We start from the raw sequence: 22,799 nt of genomic DNA, 5'->3' as shown, positions 1-22,799 counted from the left end.
CTGGCTTCAATGATTTTAAACCAATCAGATTGAATGAAAGCAAAGCCCAGTTAAAAACAGGTAGTCACAGGTAATATATAGAATATAGAATATACACGATTACACATTCAAGTATTTCCCCCCTCCATTCAACTAAAAGTCACCATAACCATGCACAGATATGTTCTTTATGCTGTAAAATGCCAACAGAAAACTCCTGTTTTGGCATTTCTATTCCTGCAGATGGCTGCCTGACTTTCATCTGGGAATATATACAAACTGATTTTCTTGTTTTCTTTCTTTCTAACTATTGTGGAGGATGGATTTTGGAATGGAGTGTGCCAGGCATTTGCCATTTTCTATTTGGGAAGAGGATGGAAATGTATGTCAGTGCAGTCCAGTTTCCGGTGGAGGGGAAGCCAGAAAGCCCTGTGGGTCGCCAGGGGACGTGAAATGCGAGAGAGAGAGGCGCTGTGCTGCACCCCATTCCGTGAGATTAGCTGCCATACGTACCGGGGCAGGGGGTGGTAGAGGTCGTAGGGCATGATTTGCTTGTAGCCGTCACTAATGGAGACGGAAAAAGGAGAAAAGAGTCAAGTGAAAATAAATTAATTCCATTATGCTGGACCTCAGCTCCACAGCAGGCAGATGAAAGCGGCTGTGGGGGAATGAGAGCAGGGAGTTTATGGCAGGGCTACATACTGTAACCTTGGTTCTGGAGGGCTGCTATCCAACAAGATTTCCGGCTCTCTTAAAAACCGACACATGCATTCAGGAATGGCGAGATACATTAAAGTGGATTCATGGACATAATTATTAGTTTACGAAAGCAATTAAGTTCTTGGATGGAGTCAACACCTGCAAACACTTTGGGTCACCAGTGCTAATTCTTATGTGCCATAATGTACAGTCTCCGCAGTATTCCTGGAATTTTTACTGGCCATTGCCTTGGCTCACCAAATGTGCTGCAAGCTTCCAGTTGAGCAGCTGTGAATTTCGGAAACCAAAACACAAACCTTGCCCTCTGCTAGTTGATCTAAAGTTGATTTATTACCTCATCTTCATCAATCACCACTTTTTAAAAATTAAATAAATCAAACATTATTTGTTAAACCGTTGCTGAGGATTTCTTTTATTTAAATGCTTCCTGACCTGGCTGGACAAGGGTCCATGTTGCACTCCTGCAGTCTGGGCTTGGGCTTGATGTTCTCCGGGTAGTAGTGACAGTATTGGTCGACCACCACCCGGCCACTGCGCAGGTCAAAGCATTCTGCCGAGGTCAGCTGATACCCTGCAGCCAATCAAAGCCAACACTCCCAGTAAGTTAGAATATAGTCCAGATTTCAAGAATCCACTGGAAGGACTGTGATTTGAGTTGATCCATGTTGTGTAGCATAGGGCTAAGGAGCAGGGCTCGTAACTGAAAGGTTGCTCTTTCAATTTCCTGCTGAGACTCTGCTGCTGTACACTTGTGCAAGGTACTTAACCCAGAACTTCCTCAGTAAAATATCCAGCTGTATAAATGGATAACATATAAAAAGTAACCCATGTAAGTCACTCTGTATAAGCTATATGACAATAATGTTATGTAATGCAACACTATATGTTGTCCTAAGCAATTGACTAGTAATCAATACATTGCTTACCAGGTATATTTATATTTGATCAATCAAAAACATTGTGTTATGATCTTAGCCTACTTTTGCTTTGCTTCCATAACTGAAATTTTCCCAAAAAAAAAAGAGAAAGAGAAGTGTTTGAATAACATGGGTTAGACTGCCACACAGAAGTCCTGCAACCTAACAATTGTGAGAGAGAAAGGAGGTAATCAATAGCAAATGGACTGTGATCGTGTAATGAGTGATCCACAGTAGTTTGTGGTGGAGACAGTCTCTTACCCCCACCGCAAGTCACAGAGCAGGGGAAGAAGTCCGTCTCCCTCCAGCGATGAATAATGGGCTGGTAGAAGATGAACTGAACCACACTGTCGGCACCGCCAGAGTAGTGGATCTGAAAAGGCCAATCAGAGGAGAGTATACTGAAACACACGCCCAATCCCACCATCTTACTGCGTCCCCCCATTAGACCCAATTATGTTGTTCTGTTTTCCACTTGGAAAGAAGGTACATGATAACCAGGACAGAAAATTAGTATCTTGATACAAATTCAGCGGAGTTAGAATCCTTTCCAGCTCCTTCTGTAGCTGGCTTGTGGATCTGGAATGGCTTGCTACCGGCCTCAGTGTTATTTCTTGCTATACCGACCAACAGACCGTTTCGTTCAGGAATCACATCATGGAAGAAGTGAGGATGATAGACGTGGAAAAAAAGAAAACAGGCAGCTTGCATTCTATCTGAAAGAAATCTATAGCTTGGCTGGTTGAGAGCAATCCCCCAAGAGTGTCGATATCACCTTTCCCTTTTGCACATTTGATGCTTCGGCTGTGCTAGTCCATACAGTCCAGCTCAGGGGACTGTCCAAATCAGAGTTCTCTACAACGCTCGCACATCTGGTGACAGACCCTGCAGTGACCCATTCGTGAGGCCACAGGTCCAGCTCCAGGACTCTCCCGTGGGCTTCAAAACGAGGCAGAACACATGAGAGACGTCGGGGAGGGGTGAGAGAAAGCGAGAGAGGGGGAGCGAAGCCCGCCTCTACTGACACATAACTTCAATTAGGAAAAAAGAGTGGCCGGCATCTGCCCCTCCCCAGACGCTGCCAATGAATCCAGCCCCGCTCACACCGAAACGACAGGCTCCGTTACCGCCGAGGGATCAGACATGTGTGGCCAGATTGAATCCATTTCGCCAGGGCCTCAAAGTCAGCTCTTTAATTGCACTAATAGAGCCTAATGATGAAAGTCCTTCCACGAGGACAGCTTAAACGCCCCTTATGCCGCCTTATCTCGTCGGCGCGCTCCAATGGGCATTGGTGCGGTGGATTCCATCCTCAATTAAATGCGCGCAGATTTTTTTAAACTTAACTCTTCTGGAGCGACTCTCGCACATCAATCGCATTTTCAGACAGGCAGCATCACTGCAACACGGAGGGCATTAGTGTGGGATTACAGAGGTGCCAACAAGCTTTCTCTGCATGCACTGACATAAAGCGCAATTGACAAGGATTCCTTTTTAAAAAAGAAAGTCATCACGTCGAGAACAGTGAGATTGGGAGTGCTGGATTATGGCAAAGCTTTCCTAATCAAAATGAGTCCTTCGTTCCGATCCAATTAGACACAGTCATTTTGACATTGTTTTGATAAATGTGGAAAATATCTGTTGGTGAGATTCAAATATCAAAATGTAATCTTATCTTCTTGGAAATAATTCCTTCTTTAAAATTATACATGACGACAACTTATACATGTTCATAATGCTCCACAAAATGACTGAGTACATTAAAGCATTTACAATACCTTCCACAGTTGTGTCTATTATGCCTGACAGCAGATTGTCTTTAAAAGGCCCACAAGGTTCTTTAAAGCACTAATTGTGGAATCACTGGAGTCCCAACAGTATTCAAAAGTTCAGCTAAAGTTGGAATTACATCATCTACCAAAACAAGCAGAGTTATCGGTTTCCATGCTACACTGACCACCGGCAACTTTTTGCATCACTGAAACCCTGCAGAGATGGTAGCTTGAAACTTCATACCAAAGACACACTGCCAACCTCTGAAGTAGTGTATGTTTTGACAAGAAAGAACAGAATTGCAATTTGGGTGAAAGACGCTGACCTTAACAACAGAGAAAGTAACGCTAATTTGATCTGTGTTTGGGGGCTCAGTGGTCTGCTGTGGAACTGCTTGTCCTCCCCAAAACCACTTACAGACAGAGTATGGGCAGCTGCACAGTTTGTGTGTCCAACTTCTACAGGATGAAGTGATGCTAAGCCAAAGTCAAGTGGTTGACACCTTTATTCTCCTACAATAGCTGCATGACAGATTTCCAAACTAGAGAGCACAGGACCACCAAGGGCAGAGGGACCTGGGGCTGCAGGCAGTGGTGTACTGGCCATCGGGCATACTAGGACAAATCCCGGTGGACCGTCAAAAAATCCATAAAGTTTTTACCAGCCCTGTTTGTCTCTTTACTGGCCCTCTCTGTATGCCTGTCATCTGATGAAATGGTTCAGTTGGGAGGACTGAGAAATTAACGTTTATTTCAATAACAAGATACCATAATTTCATGAATGCTTTCACTGTTAAGGCATGTTGCACAGCAGTTTTCAGTGACACACATTTGTATGTAATCCTTTACTTTGACACTGACAAAGTGACGTCACAATTAGAGCAAACAGAGCTTAGTTGAGGTAAGCTTACCAACAACGCGCTCATCTAACCTTAGTAAAATATTGCATTGTCACCGCTGTTTTTTTAATTAACGCTAAATAAAACGAGACACGTTTTCAATGTTAGCTGTGTGCCGTTATCGAGGCAAACTAGCTAATGAGGGCTTTCCTGGAACCCCCGGCCTCACAGACATCCGACTGCTACCCCAAAAAACAAGGTTACTGAGTACACTCCCTCCACCTGCTCCCTCGCCAACACAACTGGAAGTGCTAAATTTTCAGCTCCATTCATCTTAAATGAGGTGCATCGGGAAGGTGCCATGGGAACAGGGGAACTCACATTTCATTGAGTGTTGTCTAATTCTGCAAAGAATCTGTTAATGAGTCCAGGGAGCTGTTTCTGTGGATGTGGGGTGTGCTGAACTGCGTCGTCCAAATGAACCTGCTCTGCGCACCACATTCCTCCAAAGTGACAAAGTGTTTCATTCTAACATGAAGCACGGCTTCCTTTCCTGCTTTGATGAACCCTGGCCAAAGCTGGGGAAATCAATCACCCCTAGGCCTTCATCGGGTGCTTGAGAGAGTTATTGAAAATGTAAACTTGCTCTTTGTCCTTGTTGTTCCAAGATGTGAAGTAAAACAATACAGTCATATTTTGATCATAGACAGTTATTCATTCTGATGGGGTCAAACTCTTACTGGTGCCTTCAGTGTGTATTTCATAGGGTTACACAGTAGTGTATGGCTCAGACAAGCACAGCCCTCTGTATGTGCCAAAATTATACCAGCTCTCACAAACCTGTTCCAAGGTAAAACAGATGTGAGCTGCTTCTTGCCAGCAATCACACAAAACAGGACTAAAGACAATTTATAAACTCAGGCAAAAACCCATACAAAAATAAAATATATTGTAACATATTGAGAAATATTCTATTCATCCCAGGAATATATCACAAATAATATATTAATACAAAGCAGAAATATATTGCAACATACCCAACTGCATTAATTTACATATATCACTATACTGATTGAAAAAGTGCATTCTCTAAAATATACTGCAGATTTATCTCTTCTGTATGGGAATACAGATTAAAAACGCCTAAGTTTGTGTGATACCTCAGTGCCAAATTGTGGACTTGACTAGTTTCCTCTCACTATAGGAAAGTAACTGAGCTCAGAGGACAAGTGACATGGAAGTTGAAACTTAAAATATCCACTAATATACAGCGCAGAGACCTCAATAATCACAGGATTAGCACTGCGAGCAGCAGAGACAATTACTGGGCACTATAACTGACTCAATATATTTGTGTCTAATACCCTTTGCAGCTCAAACTAAATATCTTTGGCATTAATTTAAAAAAAACACACTGAACTTTGACATGTATTCTCATATTTATTTACAATGGAACAACTGTCTGGCCATTTTATTAACTTTTTCCACTTTATTTCGCTGCTCCAAATCTGTGATATGAACTGGCAGTTAGCCCCTCTTCGAAATGAGAATTTTCTGCATTTACAGCTTCTCAGATTTCTGTCTCCCACATTCCTATTTATTTTGTTACTCTCACTTGTTTTGGTGGGGGCTGTTTTTACTGGCTTTTCCCGCGTGTTACCTATATCATTCCTAATGTCCACCGGTCTCCACAAATCTCTGTCTGTGCATAATTGCCTCTGCATTATTTCATTGGCTTCTCAGTGCTTCGGGGGGAAACGCATGTAATTGGGGCAGGCAATTTGCCAGGGAGTTAATTATGATTTGGAACGGCTCAGGGTGAGAAATGTATATGCTGGTTAACTATGTCAAAATCAATACACAGTGGGATTCTATGGCTGCTGAGTGGAAAACATAATCATCCACAGCCCATTTCACACTTGCGCTAAAGCCGAGAGTGGAGGCCCACTCGCTGGCACCAAACCACACATGTGGGGGTGAAAGTGGGGAGCTATGTGTGTATGTGTGTGTGGGTGGATGGGTGGAGGGGTCTCTAGATATCTGTGCATAATGATCTAAACAGTTACTTGTAGATTTTCAAAGCCAAGTTCCAGCGCTCATAGATAATAGCATTGTTTATTACCATTTAACTGTATGAATCAATTAATCTGGTCTTTTCTACAGGGCATTGGCCTGCAATATATTTCCTGCTTCTGGAAATATGTATGTTTCGCATGAAACAGGCAAGAGGAAACTATGCTGGTGGCGACAGCTGGGAAGAAGCACAGTATGCCAAGAAACGGTACCGAGAGACCTACACCTCAAAGCATTTGGACAGTATATTCTCTGTACCTGATAAGGGCTGCTTGTTTTTTTTTCCTGTTCTTTCACATTACATTGCAAAGTTGGAAATCGTCATTTCACTCAAGGCTGAAAAGGAGTGGTAGTGATACCCAAATCCTCAGGAGCGCAAATGCAAACTAGGCCCAACACAAAGGTCAAATCTCCCTGACCTCTGGAAGGCCTCCACCCCAACTGCATCATGAAGAACACAACTTCCATTCAACACCAGCGCTTGGCCGCAGAGGAGCTGTGCAAAGATGTATGGTCGTTGGCATTCTTGCCAGTGCAGCTAGCTGCCCGGATTCCTCTGTTATGCATCATGCCCTTCCCCTGGGGGGCTAAGACGTTAATCTCCACAGCTCGCACGGGTGAGCAGGTGTACCCGCCGCAGCGGCCCGCCACCGGCGCTGCTGTCAGCCCGGGCGCTGGTGCCGGGGGATAATCAAAACACAACGCGTCCCTTGCTCCCCCCTGCCAGCAGCAGACCATCAAAAGCAGCCCAATCAGCCCGCTCACTCCCAGGCTCCTGCTTCTCATCAGCCCCGGAGGCACAGGGCCCTGGCGGCCGGACAGTAATGACTTAACAGCCTCCTTCCTGACTGGGACCCAGAGCTCTCCTCTCGCTCTACGAAGGACATCGTCTGTGCCGAGCAACAGCGCAAATATGCTTTCCATCACGCTGAAGGAAGGACGGGGGACGCGGAGGGGTGAAATGAGAAACACTCGCTTCCTGGAGGAGCAGTGCACCAGTCCCGTTCCCTCTCTCCGATTCCTGCGGCCCGAGTCGTGCACATGTGGCCCGCAGATCAGAGGGATGGCAGGGACATTAATGAGCGCAGGAGCGTGGATGTATGGGATGACTTAGACCCCGCGAGGAGCAGCCAGGGCGCCCTGGGAGCTGGAGGGGAGGCAAAACGAAGCGTCACGCTGCGTGTCACGGCTCAGCCGCCACGCATCTGGAGCAGGAGTGAACTCAGGCTGCCCTCACACACCACTCTCCACAACAACAGCTGCGACACACACTGTGCCCACGCTCTCCCCACATGGGCGGCCCAGACGATGACAGCTTTTTATCACCCCAAATTGTGTGCCAGTGCTGGGCGATGCACGCTGCTGATGCTCCATCTCCTGGGGTTTTAGGGCAAGTGCCTGTGAGGTCGTGCGAAGACCTGGGTAAACGCCAAATATTGCTTCATGCTCCACAGATGCAGCACAGGTCAAGAGGCTGTGTTCTACTAAACAGCAGGTAGTGAAGTTATGTGTGAATCTTCTGAATCACACTACCCTCAACTAACCTCAAGCATTTCCCGTTTAACATCTGCTGCCTTTCTTACTTTAAGCAGCTGCCAGTCTCTTAGGGCCTGACTGTCCAATGTTGATAATCACTGGTTGCCACTACAGATTAATACTTTAATTACTGAACCTCATCAGGACATCCAGAGATGCCTTCAAAGTGATGTGTTCCTTTCCGTAACAGAGAAATCATCCAGCTAGTTAAAAGAACACACCAGATCTGGAACACAAAAAGTTCACTCGTAGTCTTATTATATGACACACTTGCTTAAAAATGCCTGACTTATCCAAAAAGAAAGCTGAACAATAAGCGGCATGCAAATTGATAAGGAACGTTAATGCTTCCCTGATGGTTCTAAAACCTCTAAAAAAAGGGTTCTGCAACAGATCATTGATTTCTTAATGACAAGTAGGGAGGATCAGGAAACATCCCAAATTTCCTTTTATGTAGGCGGACTTCAATAAACGGGCTCCTTTGCCAACAGCTGGCCCACTCCCATGTGAGTGTGCAGCCTGCCTTGCTAAAAGACCCAGGTCTCCTGCACTGGAAGTGTTCTCATGCATTCCAGAGGTTTGTATCACTGAAACCAGCTCACTGCTACTGAATTAGCCCTGACACTGTACATGTATGTGAGCTAAGGACATGTTGTTATCATTCTGTAGGTTTTTATAATTTTTTGTCTCTACATTTTCTCCATTTTCCCATGTGCTTTAGGAAAATAATGCAATAATGCTTGCAAGCAATTTGCAGGCAATCAGCTGTAGAAACTTCTGGAGCAAATTACACTGGTGAAGAAAGTGGTTTTGAGGTGTGCGTGGATCACATAAAGCTTGGCTGAGCATATGTGAGTGAACCCACTTTGACGGTGAAGTCGGCTCCAAGAGGTCCGGTTATCCTCAGAACCTCCTTGTCAGGGAACTTCTGGAAGTCCACGGTAGTGTTCTCCAGGTGGTGTGTCCCAGATACACTCAGGCTGTTCTCTCCCTTCACGCCTTGCAGAGTTTTACTCTCCAAGTCTAGAGAAGAGAGAGCAGTGACCAAGCATCAACTACAACAACAACATACTGTCCACACACACAGGACAGGACACTACAGCTACAGTCAATGGGACCTCGTGGTCATAGTTCATGCATAATAAGTATTCAGAGGAATATAAAAAATGGTAGCAGGAGAGAGATCAATTAGCTATGTTTTGAGGTCACTGAATGATTTTTATCCAAACAATTTTATGTGATGTCATTCTAATCACTATAAGTAATCAACTACTACATATTACTTTGCTATCAATACCCATACAACAGGGTTTTCAGTAACTATTTACTCTGAACATGCACACAAATAATCCACATATACAAATGTACAAACATCTCAAGGGAAATGGTGTTATTCATATATATGTCTCCATATAGAAGGAGAGAGGACAATGACAACCACACATCCAAAGCAATGCAACTAGCTGAACATTTGTAGAGGATCTATTAGCTAAACTAATCAAAGCATCGCAGTGATACATTTACAGGGACGAAAGGACACTCACAACTCACTGAGTTTACATTTACTTTGAAAATGTGTAATCAATGTATTTGTATGTTTAAACTGTATTCAACTGGTATATTAACTAAAATACAATAGATACCACACAGAGAAAATGATTTCACAGCATTACTTTGAATCAGCTGGCCCATGTTTAAAGAGTTTTTAGACAAAAACTACGTGAACACAGAAACTTATGAAAGTGCCCGTCATCACGCAGATCCAGATGGTTGCTATTTCAGTGCCCTCAGGAAGAAAATTGGTGAAATATTTTAATGAGAAATCTGTCCGTAAATTACCCCTGGGCTTCAGAACAGATCTGCTAACTGGCAGAAAAAAATATGGACGGAACATTTGTTATCGATTTTAGCCAAACACAAGCACCCTGCCAAAGCCTTGACATCACAGATAGTATCCCTGAAAGCCCCTGGATTGAATTCCATCGTGAAGGAAGGGAAAATACCATCCCCTCTAATTCTGCCTTGATTTTCAGCATATAACATCAGGATGGTTGGTGCACTGATTGAACTAACGTTTCATCAAAAGCCAATCTAGGCTAGATCAATCCCACTGATCTGTGGTCAGCAGTGTCTTAATTAGCTCCGGAACATCTGATACACTAATTTCTTCCTTGAAACCTTGGCTTGAACATCTAAGACGACACTGAAAAGGACACAGGCTTCACCAAATACAGCCTTCCATGTTTACATTTGTGCAGTTGTTTGGGCTTGAAGTTTTAAGAGTGGTATCTTAGATGTTTAACAACTGGTGCCAAAAGGAACTTAGCCCAGAGTTTCTGCTTGGTTCTGGATGGAAGCACCCTGGACCTACCAAGACTTACACAAGTGATCGGGACCTTTCAGGACCAGCCGCACGTGCCGACTGCCGAAGGGGATAACGATGACCGTGTCTTCCGCTGGGCAAACAGAGACACGGGGAGAGAGAGAGGAGTCCGTTAAGTAATCAGTTTTGAAGGAGCACAAGGCTCACTTTCTTTGCAGGCACAACAGTGATAAATACGGCTGTTAGCAGCAGTCTTCAGATTTCTTTTAGGTTTTACACAACCAGAGGAGGCTCCGACTGTGCTTACAGAACAACAGACGACGTAGAGAAAATCGCTGCACTTCATATGTTTAGTGAAGCACAGGTGCACAGGACCTTAACTGGTCTCACTGGACTGTGATCAGTCACAGGTGGCTGGAGATAGAAGGCCCAGTTCCCTTTGTGGTTCAAGACAGAGGCCTACCCTTCTCTCTCCTAGAATAATTTTCAGCTGTATCTGTTCTTTTTTTACTCCTGATGTTTTTCATATTGTAAGCGCTATTTTTCCAAGTTTACCTATGCCTGTTAGGGTAACACAATACAAACTGCCAGAAAAGTTCCATTTCTGAATATCCAGCACCTGAGCCTGGATTCTATAAATTAGCCCAAGGTGTAGGCATCTGAGCAACTCAAGCGCCAGAATGGCTCTGGTTTCAAAGACAGCTAAGCTAAGCAGGTCATTCACACCAGGAATCTGAGATGTGCAACTGTCAAATAAAAGTAGTTTGAGACACAGTAAGGCCTGGATCCATTCTGGCCCTGTTTACATCCCCTGGGATTACCCTGCAGCAGCTGAGACAGAAAATGACCCCCAATGGCAGCGGGGTCATTGAGTGCACTTTTAGTGGAGGGTGAGATAACATAGTGCAGAGGCAGCCCGCGTCACTCACTCTTGCCTGCAGAGAGCTGGGATTTGTAATGTCCTCGCACCAGTCTACAGGAGGAGCCATCCCCGTTGCACACACCGCAGTTGTCCTCTTTCGCCGTACTCCCCAGCTCGTGGTCACAACCAACAATCTGCGGGGCGAGAGAGAGAGGTCGTCTCTGCAGTCAGCATCAGGGCATGACCCTCAAAAAAAAAAAAATCAGCCTTTGATTGGTCCCAACGCCTATGCTGGCTCACATGGCAATTATACGGTCCTCTTCCCGTGTTGGCTTTTCCAGTCTGCTCTGATTGTGGGGGGGGGGGGGGGGGGGGGGGCATGAGCACTTTGGCTTTACTGCACTTCTGCTCCTTCCCCCAGCGGAGTCATTGCCCATGTGCTGAACTTATTCTGCTAAATGTGATTTCAAGCACAGCGGATGGTAATGTACTGTAATATTGGCCAAACCAATGTTTTCTATGCGGTTAAGCTGATCTGACCTATAACGTCAGTGACTAGCAGAGAACAGTATCACTGCCATTTCGCTCTCCATAACAGTGTGTGCAGTATGTCACCGCATGTCTCTTCATAATTTCTTGCACTTTTCCGCCGGGTGATTTACATGAAGCCTGGAAAGATACACACAGAAACGTGTCTGGTATGTTCATCTTGCACGCATCTCTGCTTTTTCTCGCTTCATTTTGAATTCATTTTATTAGCAGATGCCCTCATTGTGGCCAAGGTGGCTCACTGCATACAGTTGATTTCTTATCCGCTCGTAGAAATCGGATAAAACGGAGAAACCCCAGACAAGATAGCACAATAATACAACCCAAATGAATCCAACCAGGAATCAACCCTCCACCCTCAGGCCGTATAAAGTGGCCTAACCCCTCCACCACTCTGCTACCCAATCATGGTGATGAGGGTTCTCTCTGAAGAGAGCAGGAAGGTTGGGCTCCTCACCTGACAAGCTCCATTGATACACATATCCAGGGACTCTGTGTAGCAGCGGGTGCCATCCAGCACTTTGGGCGCCAGCTCCACCACCAGGCCTGTGCCCTTGGCTTTGCACTTCAGTGCACAGGGGTTCTCGGGGTCGTTGTCCACAGGCAGCCACTCATAGTACTGGCCCTGGTAGCGGACATCCACGTGGGCAGAGCACTGCTGGGCACGGAAGTCCCCGGCTTCAGGGGGACAGTCCTGTTGAGGGGTGAGAGGTGGCTGGTCATTTAGTAAAGAAGACAGCTTCCACAGAAAACCAAAATTCAAAAAGTCAGTGTGGAGGCAAGAAAATATAAATACCTGGAAAGTACACAGCACAAAAAAAGCTAAAAGACTTGTGTTTTTGTATGTCACAGATGACAAACAACTAATTTACCTGCAGTAAGATGTAAGGGGAGAATCATAATGCATGTTGCCCTACCACAAGAAATTACTCATGTCAAGAACCTCAGCTGCATTCGACAATAAATTGTATTATGACAGCATTTAGAAAAAGACTATAGACCCAGGGAAATAGGCTATTTTATATTCAGTTTATATATTGTACCACAGCCTGGACTGGTCTGTGGAAGGCTAATGTAAAAGTTTTGAAACAAAAGTTACCATTATGTAAGAATGGTAATGTTGACTTAATTAAATATATGGACAAAAACACCTTTGCCTGTGCACGTCTGTAATTAAATCTGGTGAGATGTAACTGTGTTGCAGGTTTCATATGTTTCTCATTCTTTGTCATTTATTTATGCAAACTCCATTGTCTGATGAAATATGAACCTGTTTCCTCTCATTCGAGACAAAGGAGGAGACAGCACCCATATACAAAGTCTTCAGACAACATTACTTTTAGCCCAAATGACATTCAAGGGACTTGTGTTTTATTTCTGGTGCCAAAAAGCACATCTTTATTTAAAGTGAACAATCCACAAATCTAAGAGTCCCTTTTCATGTATGCTATAAATGACGATATTCAACACAGCACATTAAACAGGGGTGTTGTTTCAGTGCAGGTGATCTACAGCTTTTTCAAACAAAGAAGTACCACAAATAGAATTCAAACGGGTTTATTGTACAGTGTACAATTTTAAAATGTGGAGCAGGAAACATTTTTTGTGACTGTTTATTTACCTGGATGTCTGAAGATCATGACTGAGACAGGCAGAAATTTAAGTTAGTTACTAAATTAGTTAGTCAGTTATTAAAAGCAATTTGCCATCTGCTTAACATCAGCATTAATACAGTCCACGAGAGACAAGAGATATTCCATTACAGGTTATTTCAGCTAGACAGGAAAGCATGTATGACATGCAATGCCTTACATGGGGAACCCTACCATACAAATACCCAGCGAAATGAGAAATACAACGTCTTATTAATTTACTTTCTTGCAGGATCATCTGCAAACATTGTTAAATACAAAAAGATAAATGTGTACCCCAATGTGAGTAATGTTTACCTACCACATTGCTGCAAGTCCTATATTTGATATTTTGCCCCTCACAGTTTCTGTAGCAAAGAGAAGAACAGCATGAGAAGAAAACACAATGTCAGGATGTCACATTACTCTGTTAATCCCACAGTCCTGCCTTAAAAATTCCTATCCCTACATTCCATAAGAGAAGATCCAAGTTTAGATTGCAAATGTGCTCTTCAGTCAATGTAATGCCTGATAAGTACATTACACATTCAAACAAGCCAAGCGATACGTGCTGATATGCGAATCCTCTTTTAGCAGCATGTTTGACACATCAGCTCACCAGAGCATAATATTAACGATGACACATTTCTACTTCCACGATCATGATATGTGACAGATGATTACTTTGATAATGATGGGCAGCGGACAGATTATTTCAAGTGAAACTCTGGCTTCGGTAAAACACATTATGTGAAATTCCTGTGTCACAAAACCTTAGCTAATCTTGTGTCACCGGAGGCAAAATTACTAAATTATGAGTAATGGGTGCGTGATGAATCATTTAACTCCCTTACTAGGGTTTTACGATTTTATTTTCAAAGGAGCACTTTTGAAAGGCACATGGCAGGTCAAGTTCATTAGGAACATACAGTAACGTATTCGAACCAAACAAGCTGCCAAGACAAACAGAGACCTGAGGGTTAGCCTCTCTGAGTGACTGGGGAGGCAGGTAAGGAAAGTCAAGCTCTGCATGTAAAACAATACGCCTTTATTTATTGTAGTTTGTCAGGGCGAGCGCATGGAAAAAAAAGAAGGCCCAGTGCAGATTCCCATCACGTTGCATCAGATAAAAGCAAGCTGTGGGCCGGGAAGCATGCAGAGCTTGTGCCTTCTCAGGGACCGGGAGCAGAGTGTGGAAACCGAATCAGGAAGGTGAACAAGAATTCATCATGACATCATAGGTTTGGAGAAGGGGGCCGTTTGCATTCCAGAATTCCCAAGCCAACGTGTAACTTCTGAACAGCGACCAACACACACAGCTACCAGAAGCGTGTTCCTTCCTGTATCCGATATGGAAAGTGCTTTTAAAAACCGTAAAGCTGGCACATAAATAACTCCCGAGCCGGATAAAAATTAGAATTAAAAAAAAATACCAGGGATGTATTACAATTTTTAAAGTAAGCAGAGCAGACCTGAAATCCGTTGAAATATTTTGAAAAATCCCCCATGTGGAATATCCATATATTTATAGGGCTGGTTTTGCACTGAAGTGACTAATCGCATATATTGAATTAATCATCCTAATGCTCATATACTTGTCACCAAAATGAATCACATTGCAAATTACAGATTAAATGCAATTGTTCCATAACACTTGTCATAATATTGATATATTCAAGTGTATGTTCATAATGAAAGCTGCCTGTTTTTATAATATATGGACTATGCTCTCATCACACGGTTCTATGGAGTTTAGTACTTTGACTTCTGCTTCTGGTAGCAATCAAAAGAGAGTAGAGAAGAGATGAATGATAAGGTTGTAGAGAGTGCAAATATGTGCAGGCCCTCTTAAGGCTGGACAAATGGCAGGACAGTGCAGTATGTAAGAGTCCATACTGGTCAAATGCAAGCACTGTACAGGAGCCCAGCTCACCACTCAGATGGGTCGTTGCATAGAGTACACACAAACCACCACAGCCTTGGTGGATAAATTCTGTAATGAGGTCAACAGGCACTGCCTAAAGGATCCATTATTACAGTCTCCACAGATCCTCTCTGAGCCTCACAGATGAGCCCAGCCTCATTAACCCATGCACACATGCGTACACACACACACACACACACACACACACATGCACATATACACAGGCTCACGCACAAACACACATGCATACACACACACACACACACACAGACACACACACACACACACACACACACACACACACACACACACACGCACACATACACAGGCTCACGCACAAACACACATGCATACACACACACACACACACACACACACACACATAAACACACACTCTCCAGAACGATCCTCTGCGTTTTCTCCATTAAGACATGGGTAGGGTGTTCCCCCGCCCGCTTCCAGCCATGGATCACTCACCCAGCACACTCTCCTGGAGACGGCCGTGGCCTTCTCCCTCCCTCCCTCCCTCCCTCCAGCTGGCTGAGCATAGGCCCTGCTTCTGTCAGTGCCCCTCTGTGGCAATCCCTGAACACACCGCAGGCTCTGAAACACAATCCCCCTGCTCTGCCCCACGCAGAGCCAGCATTATGCGGCTCTAGAATGCAGCGAGTGAGTGACAGGTGAAGGAGGAGAGACAGCAGAAGCCCTACTCCTGAGGCCGACGCACTGTCAGCCCTGTGAGGGTGACTCAGCAGGTTGAAAAGTAACAGGATTTGGGGGGGGGGGGGGGGGGGCTATCCACGTGAGTGTCCTCACTGTGAACAATCTGCTGACAGAATGAGTGGTGCCAGGAGCGCGCCTCAGACATTTAACAGGAGTTCCTTCATCCCATTCAGCCTGTTCCTCAAGATAAGAGTAACTTCACCAATCAACCAGAGACAACAATCCCGTCTGACTGATCTGGGGGCACTGGTGTTTATTTAAAGGAATACAGGGAGGCTGATCAGATGACTATTACTCAAGAATCATCAAGAATGAATGATGATACTCAAGAATCATCAGACAAAGAAAAAAAACCCTGATCTTCTCCACTAAAGCATGGGTAGACAGTGTTGGCACTTTTGGAGAAGTACGGAGATGATGACCCCTTAACTACTTTCTATAGATGCCAGAATATGACCTGGCATATCACATGATTAATGAACAACTGCTACTGAATATTTGTTAACAACCAGTAAATAAATTACTATTACACTATACTAGGCAGATAAACAGGCAATTCCATGAATATGTGGATATTTGACAGAACAGGAATGGCAGATACTGTATGCCTACCATGACTCACAACTGAACCACAGAGTCCATGTTCCACATCACAACCACTTGGATCTAGTAAAAAAGATATTACCCTGCCGACATGCATGCAGCACTTTTTATTTGCAGGCCCAAATGTGGCCTTGAGGCTGGCACTGAGAAACTCACAACACATAACCACACATCCCGCTGGGAAGCCACTACACAGCCCCATGTGGCTCTTCACCAGCCAGAACTGCGCCCCTCTCGTCAATCTCACATTTCCCACCGATTTTGCTCCTTCAGCTTCCTCCTTCCATTCTAACCCGCCACCACACCACTCCAGCCCATTCGTACTGCCTTGACGCTTACTTCATACCTGCTGTGAAATCACGGCTGTTTTAACATCGTTACAGTGTTTGTGTATGTTATTTAGCGTATTGCACGGGGGCCCTTCTGGTGCAATGCCTGCGGGCTTGGCCGGTGGTGGTGGGGATTCGTCATTGCAGGCACATGTACAGACCTCTACTCCGCCACACATGGGGCCTTGTGGTGCACATTAATAGGGCTTTGATCTGCCACACAGCTCCAGCTACTGATCCCCATTCCCACGCAATGGGGGCCTGCTAACCTCCCTCACCCCCAACCCCTTCAGCCCCCCAAGGCCTCGTCAACTCACACAACCCCCCCCCCCCCCCCCCCCGCCGCCCTTAAAGATGATCTCCTGCTCAAAACTTGACCACACAATCTCAGGAAAAATCCTGATCAAATCACTGAAATCACTTTTCAAACAATTTTGTTGCCATTTCAATTTAGAAGTATATACAACTGAAACAATGCACTGTGGCCAGCAATCCAGAGCCAGATACAGAAAATTAGAACTGACTGCTGTGAGTTTAACAAAATGAACCCCTTTTTACATACAATGGAATAGTACTGCCTTTAATGAAGGGGCAGTATTCAGAGGGAATATATGCAAAAAAGTGTCTTTTTTTTCAAAACCAACTGATGACCAGGGTCATGTTACTGCATAGGAAAACTAGGCAAATATCTAAGTCTAGAGTCTAGCAAACACACACACACACACACACACACACACAAATACACATTCATAGCAATGACAAACATAAATTTACTGCAGTAGGACAATGTTGTAGTTTACACAACATATACTAGTAGGTCCCCAGAGGACCTTGTTCATGAAAAGAGAGGGGGATCTGCTGTGATGCTATTAAAAGTGTTCAACTGTCAATTGCCATTGTAAAAAAGGCAAGCAAGCAATTTATAACAGAGTGCAGTAACACCTTTGTGAACTTAGTGCCATCAGTAAATTTCACTTGATGGCATCAACAGTGAATTAAAAAATGACATGATGACATGCTGTTACCCTTGATAAAAAAGGTATGGTGGTTAATTTTTTTTTCTGTAAGAAAAATTTATTTAGCTGTAATCTTTAATGATAGGTATGCTACCTTGCTATTTATACTGGGTGATTTTCAACTTTCTTGAACTAAGAGTGGCAGTGACAAAGTGGAGCTACATTGCACAAACTTCATCATGTCGGTCTGCACAAACCTGTTGCCTTCACCAGTGAATGTGTGAGCCCTTTTCAGTGAGGTGAGTGAGTTTCAATCTGTGGGAATTTTAGCGCGTGGACATCTGTTTCTAAGTTTCTGTAGAAATTCTTGTTGTTCTTACCTTGCCATAGTTACCTTATTTGAGATCATATAACATAAAAAGTTGTCTATCGATGAATAATTACCACTTTAGTAGCTATGACTGACCTTTTCAAGTAATGTGCTATGAAAGTTGAAATACAAAGGTTGAAAGACAAATAATTTTGCACCACATTGTCTGACCCTTTCCTTGAATGGAAACCAACCACAGGCTTATTCATATGCAATCTACAACAGATTCTTGCATTCTGTAGCCATAACAGCCATGACTCATTGGTTTCACCTTGACAGAGGTACATTACTTTCATCAAATTAAACATGTGATGTGGCCAATGAACTGCAGGTCTGAAGGAGCTGCCCATGCTTTCCCTCTAATGTATCTCTTATTATTTTGTCATCGCAGCGAAAGGATCATGAATCTTAGACTCTTTAGCATTTCCTGTGACACAGACTTGACCTTCTAGTCAAAGTCAAATAAATGCCTTTAATGCACACAATGTGTTATGGGAATCGTAAACAATGGAATGCATGAAGTAACTTTACAGATATTTCTCAGGCTATAAATGTGACAACAGATCTACAGAAAACATATACCGCTTTTATGCTACAGTGATCCATTTATTATTGGCAATTTCATTTGTTTATATTACTCTCTTTGCCTAATATACAGTATGGACAATACTGCAGCAATGTGATGCAATGGAGGCAGACATTACTTAAGGAACATGTTTTATTTGTTATCAGTAATCATGTGCCTCACATTACTGACAGCACTTTCTGAAATACATGTCACAGCAGGTAGAGCCCATTTAGTGGGAACACAATGGATTTCTCCGTTGACCTTCTAGGAGTCTTTAACAGTCGCATAAAATGTGTTTTGAGCAGTTCTATTGCAGCCCATGGGACTGGTGTTCATTTTAAGATTTATTCCCACTATTAGGTACGTGTCCGGGTCGATTTGGCAGGATATAAACTACAGGGGAAAGAACCCCCTTCCATCAAGCATGCTTAATGGGAACCAGTCTGAATACATTCTTTATGAACAAAGATTACCATGCCTCATTTAAGTGTTTACAAGAAATTGTTGATTGATATTTTATTTCTTTATAATATCTGCAACACAAGAAAATGTAGGGGGATCTCACTATGTTGCAGTTACAGACATGTGTTACAGCTTAAAATGCATTTATTTCTACCCGTAGATCAAGCCCAGCAAGAGGTGGTGTCCCTTGTTAAATGTATATCATCTTGCTTGAATTTCTGATAGTTTGAGGTCTTTATTACCTTCCTCTGGGCAATAGTATCCTCTTGGAGAACAGACATATGAGAGTACATTCTGAACTGGATACGTGGCTCATACAGATAGATAATATCTGTACAATTACAGATAATTACAGATAGCAATTCAGGTTCATATTTGTTTCCGCAGCTTGGTGCTGGTTTGTAAGACTTGGCCACACCTGAAATGCATGAAAAGGACCTGCAAATGCAGTGTAAGCACTGGTGAGAATGGAGGCTTGCACTGGTGAAAGGGAAGTGTGGCCAGAACAGGCAACGAGACGGGGAGGCGGCAAATCCTACTTGGAGCTGAGGCAGCGCCTGAGGGAGTAGGAGGCTCCGCCGCCGCAGGTGCGAGAGCACTCGCTCCACGAGCCCCAGGCGTCCCACAGGGTGTCCCGGTCCTCCTCTGAGCGGGCCGTACGCGAGCTCTGTGACAGAGAGAGAGAGAGAGAGAGAGAGAGAGAGAGAGAGAGAGAGAGAGAGAGGATCAGTGCGCAGCCCACATGCACTCAGACATACAGTCAACACAGAGCCGGTGTATACGGAGACACGCAAACACACAGTGGCTAGACTGAGCGACTACGCAGTCCGCACACAGACCTAAGACACGGTCATACCCAGTCGCGCACTTTCAGGGGTTAACATTGCCTCGCGCAGCTGGAACACATACGCAAAAAACACACATGCACACGTGCACATGCTCACCTCATACGCAATCCTTCGTTCTGAGGTAATTTTTAGGATACTTCGCGTTTTCACAGAATAAGCATTTTTGTAAATGGGCCTAAATAGAGACTGCATACGCTGTCCACCTCAACAGACCAGATCCTCACACAACTAACACATTCTTTCATTGGACTGACTCCAAGAGACACTTCCAGTGGACTGACATTGAGATTCTCATTGGGGGAAAAGTAAACAAACACATGGGCCTGACATTGCCAGTGATTGTGTGAGGAGCTGCAATAAATCTCACATTTGAATACGTGCCACCTCTCCCAGATTCCTTCTATTCATCGAAACCCAGCTCCTGACATTTTAAGTATCTTGATATATTTTCTCTAACACATTTTAATCAGACCCACAATGCAAATTGCAACAGAAGCTCCAGTTTCAGATATTGGCCGTGCCGCGATTCAGGAAAAAAAAAAAAGTTTCCATTTTAGCAGCGGTCATGAACTCGATTTCGCGATCAACCTTGCATAGCGCACGTCCTCCTCTCTCTCAGGGTAACTGGTTCACGGAGCGGCCGTATCCTCTGATGGACGCTGCCATGCATCATGTGAGATGAAGCTCTGAGGGTTTTTAAACAGTCTACTTTTTAAACTAAATGAGTCATTCCAATTGAGTCTTTAATGATGGCGGTTTTCGCTGCAGAAATACCTGTCGTCACCTGCGATTATTTATTGAGCTTGTTTTCTTCTTAATTGCACCCTGCTTATTGCTTTACCTCCTGCAGGAGAGGGAGGTGAAGACAGCTGAGGGATCGGAGCCTGGATGTCCCACAATCCCCTTCAGAATTGAACCCGGTCCAGTGTTGCTGCCAGCCCTCACCAGCCTGTCAAAGAGGCCAGGACACCTGGACCTCATTAAGGTGGATGATCTGGTGTGACCCACATTGGTTTGAAGTGAACACCTACATCTATTTTCAGTTGATCTGAGTCCTTCTGCAGTGATTCTGCTTTGAAATCCTATATATAAATGCACTGCCATTACAAACATCTGTCTGAAACCATACCCAGGCAATTAGTGGCATAATCCCATTTCCTTCATGCCGCACATCTCAGAGCACGTAGAGGATCTCACTAAAATCATGTCAAATCATTCTAATTACAGTCGTAGCGAAAAAATGGCCAACAAGAGCTTTTCAGGAAGACTCACTCAAAGGTAAAAGAGCATGATGGGATATCAGGGCAGTAAGCCACAGACAAGTGAGTTCCAGTGCCACCACTGGCAGCATTTATTACTGTTCTCGATATGTAGAAACACCTATTTTAAAATAAATCCTGAAAGACCATGAAATGAGGTAGGCCAGGGATGAAAAGACCTGATAAGAAATGGTGAAACCTCTTGTGTATTTACATAAAAAGAGGCTTTCACTAGCATATTTCTGTCATATGTCAGAGTAATCTTTTACATTGTGAAATGTTATGCTTTTCTTTACAAGTTCCAGTCCTTTTTTTTCCATTATAATTGCACCTCACAGTATTTGGCGAGCAGAGATGCATCAGTTCCAACATCAATATTAAGAGAAGATTAATTCTACACTAGCAAGGACAATATGTATCTCAATCAGGCTATGGCCCGCCAGTGGTATTGTAGTCTCTCAGATACTGTAAATTCAGCCACTTTGTTTCCATTGATATATCTCTTCAGGTAGGCGTATCTAACCTATGGAATGAAATGGACTGCCGTTTGTCAAATTAAAGAACTGGAACTTGTCAAATCAACAAATTAGAGGATTATGCAAAATATTTACGAAGTGCAAAGTTCAGTACATGGAGCTCTTCTTTATTCTGGCCTCAGTTCCCATCTCTGATCTTCCACAACCTGGATATTCTTTGCTGACTGAAATGATCTCATTTCATCCCTCACATTTTTCGGTTCAGAACAAAAGTAAGCCCCACAGCACACAGATCTGAGCTTTCAGAATTCCTAGCCTGGGGTGAGGAACCTTTCACTGTGTACTTGCATTATTAAACCCATTGTTGTACACCACACACTGATTAGAGCTACCCAAAAAATTTCATGAAAGCCCGAAAATAACTGGTGCTTCTTTTCAGAGGCTGTCTGAACTGTGCGATGGGCAGTGGGAAAAGAACCGCTGGGGGTGGCTGACCTGCTGGATCACCCCCTCTTTTCAAAAAGGGCCTTCATCCAGCCTCTGGAGCTCTCAAAAATACAGGGACTGTTTTCTGTGACCGCTCAGGGCCAACGGATATAATCAATTTTCAGTGGTGGGAGAAAGTAGATGCCAAGCAATGGCAAAAATCTCTGATAAATAAAGAATCAAAAATGTCTTTCCCCCTGAGGTAATTACTCCTTGGCTGCTGTCTTGGGGCACGGAGGCAGAATGCCAGCCAGTGGGGGTTGGCTGATTGTGTGCGAGCACTTAGGACATATAAATAACTGCAGTAAAGCCATTATGCCGGTCCAAAAAAATACAATAGCTGCTCTGGTATAAGCTGGCAGCTAAGGAAGGAGGGCATTTGGACTTTTAAAACGCTGAACAAGTGCGTTGCGGCACCTGTCCTTTTAGTATTCATTGGAGGTTCTGGGAATGGAGGCACGCATCTGAACTCTGCAGGGTCTTTAACACTCGCCTAATCTCTTAAAACCTTCAGACTACATTCAGATTTTACCCCACGGTGCCCAGTGCTCTCTGCAGAACAAACGACAACCATTTCTCTTTGGGGGTGGGTGG

General features: G+C 44.0%; 1 protein-coding gene across 1 annotated transcript in view; it reads right to left on the bottom strand.

Moving 5' to 3' along the window:
- The window catches only part of LOC118793198 (ADAMTS-like protein 1), a 102,973-nt gene that overhangs the window by 2,825 nt on the left and 77,349 nt on the right, over positions 1–22,799 (bottom strand). The window contains exons 3-11 of the mRNA XM_036551256.1: positions 19,676–19,803; positions 13,524–13,569; positions 12,028–12,264; positions 11,089–11,215; positions 10,218–10,292; positions 8,702–8,859; positions 1,878–1,989; positions 1,132–1,270; positions 493–543 (exon numbers count right to left, since the gene is read on the bottom strand). Coding sequence (XP_036407149.1) covers positions 493–543; positions 1,132–1,270; positions 1,878–1,989; positions 8,702–8,859; positions 10,218–10,292; positions 11,089–11,215; positions 12,028–12,264; positions 13,524–13,569; positions 19,676–19,803 — 1,073 coding nt within the window. The remainder of the gene's footprint in view (positions 1–492; positions 544–1,131; positions 1,271–1,877; positions 1,990–8,701; positions 8,860–10,217; positions 10,293–11,088; positions 11,216–12,027; positions 12,265–13,523; positions 13,570–19,675; positions 19,804–22,799) is intronic.

Source organism: Megalops cyprinoides, chromosome 18 (genome assembly GCF_013368585.1).
Source record: "Megalops cyprinoides isolate fMegCyp1 chromosome 18, fMegCyp1.pri, whole genome shotgun sequence".
In the NCBI taxonomy this organism is placed as follows: domain Eukaryota; kingdom Metazoa; phylum Chordata; class Actinopteri; order Elopiformes; family Megalopidae; genus Megalops; species Megalops cyprinoides.
This window is presented reverse-complemented; position numbering and strand designations above follow the sequence as displayed.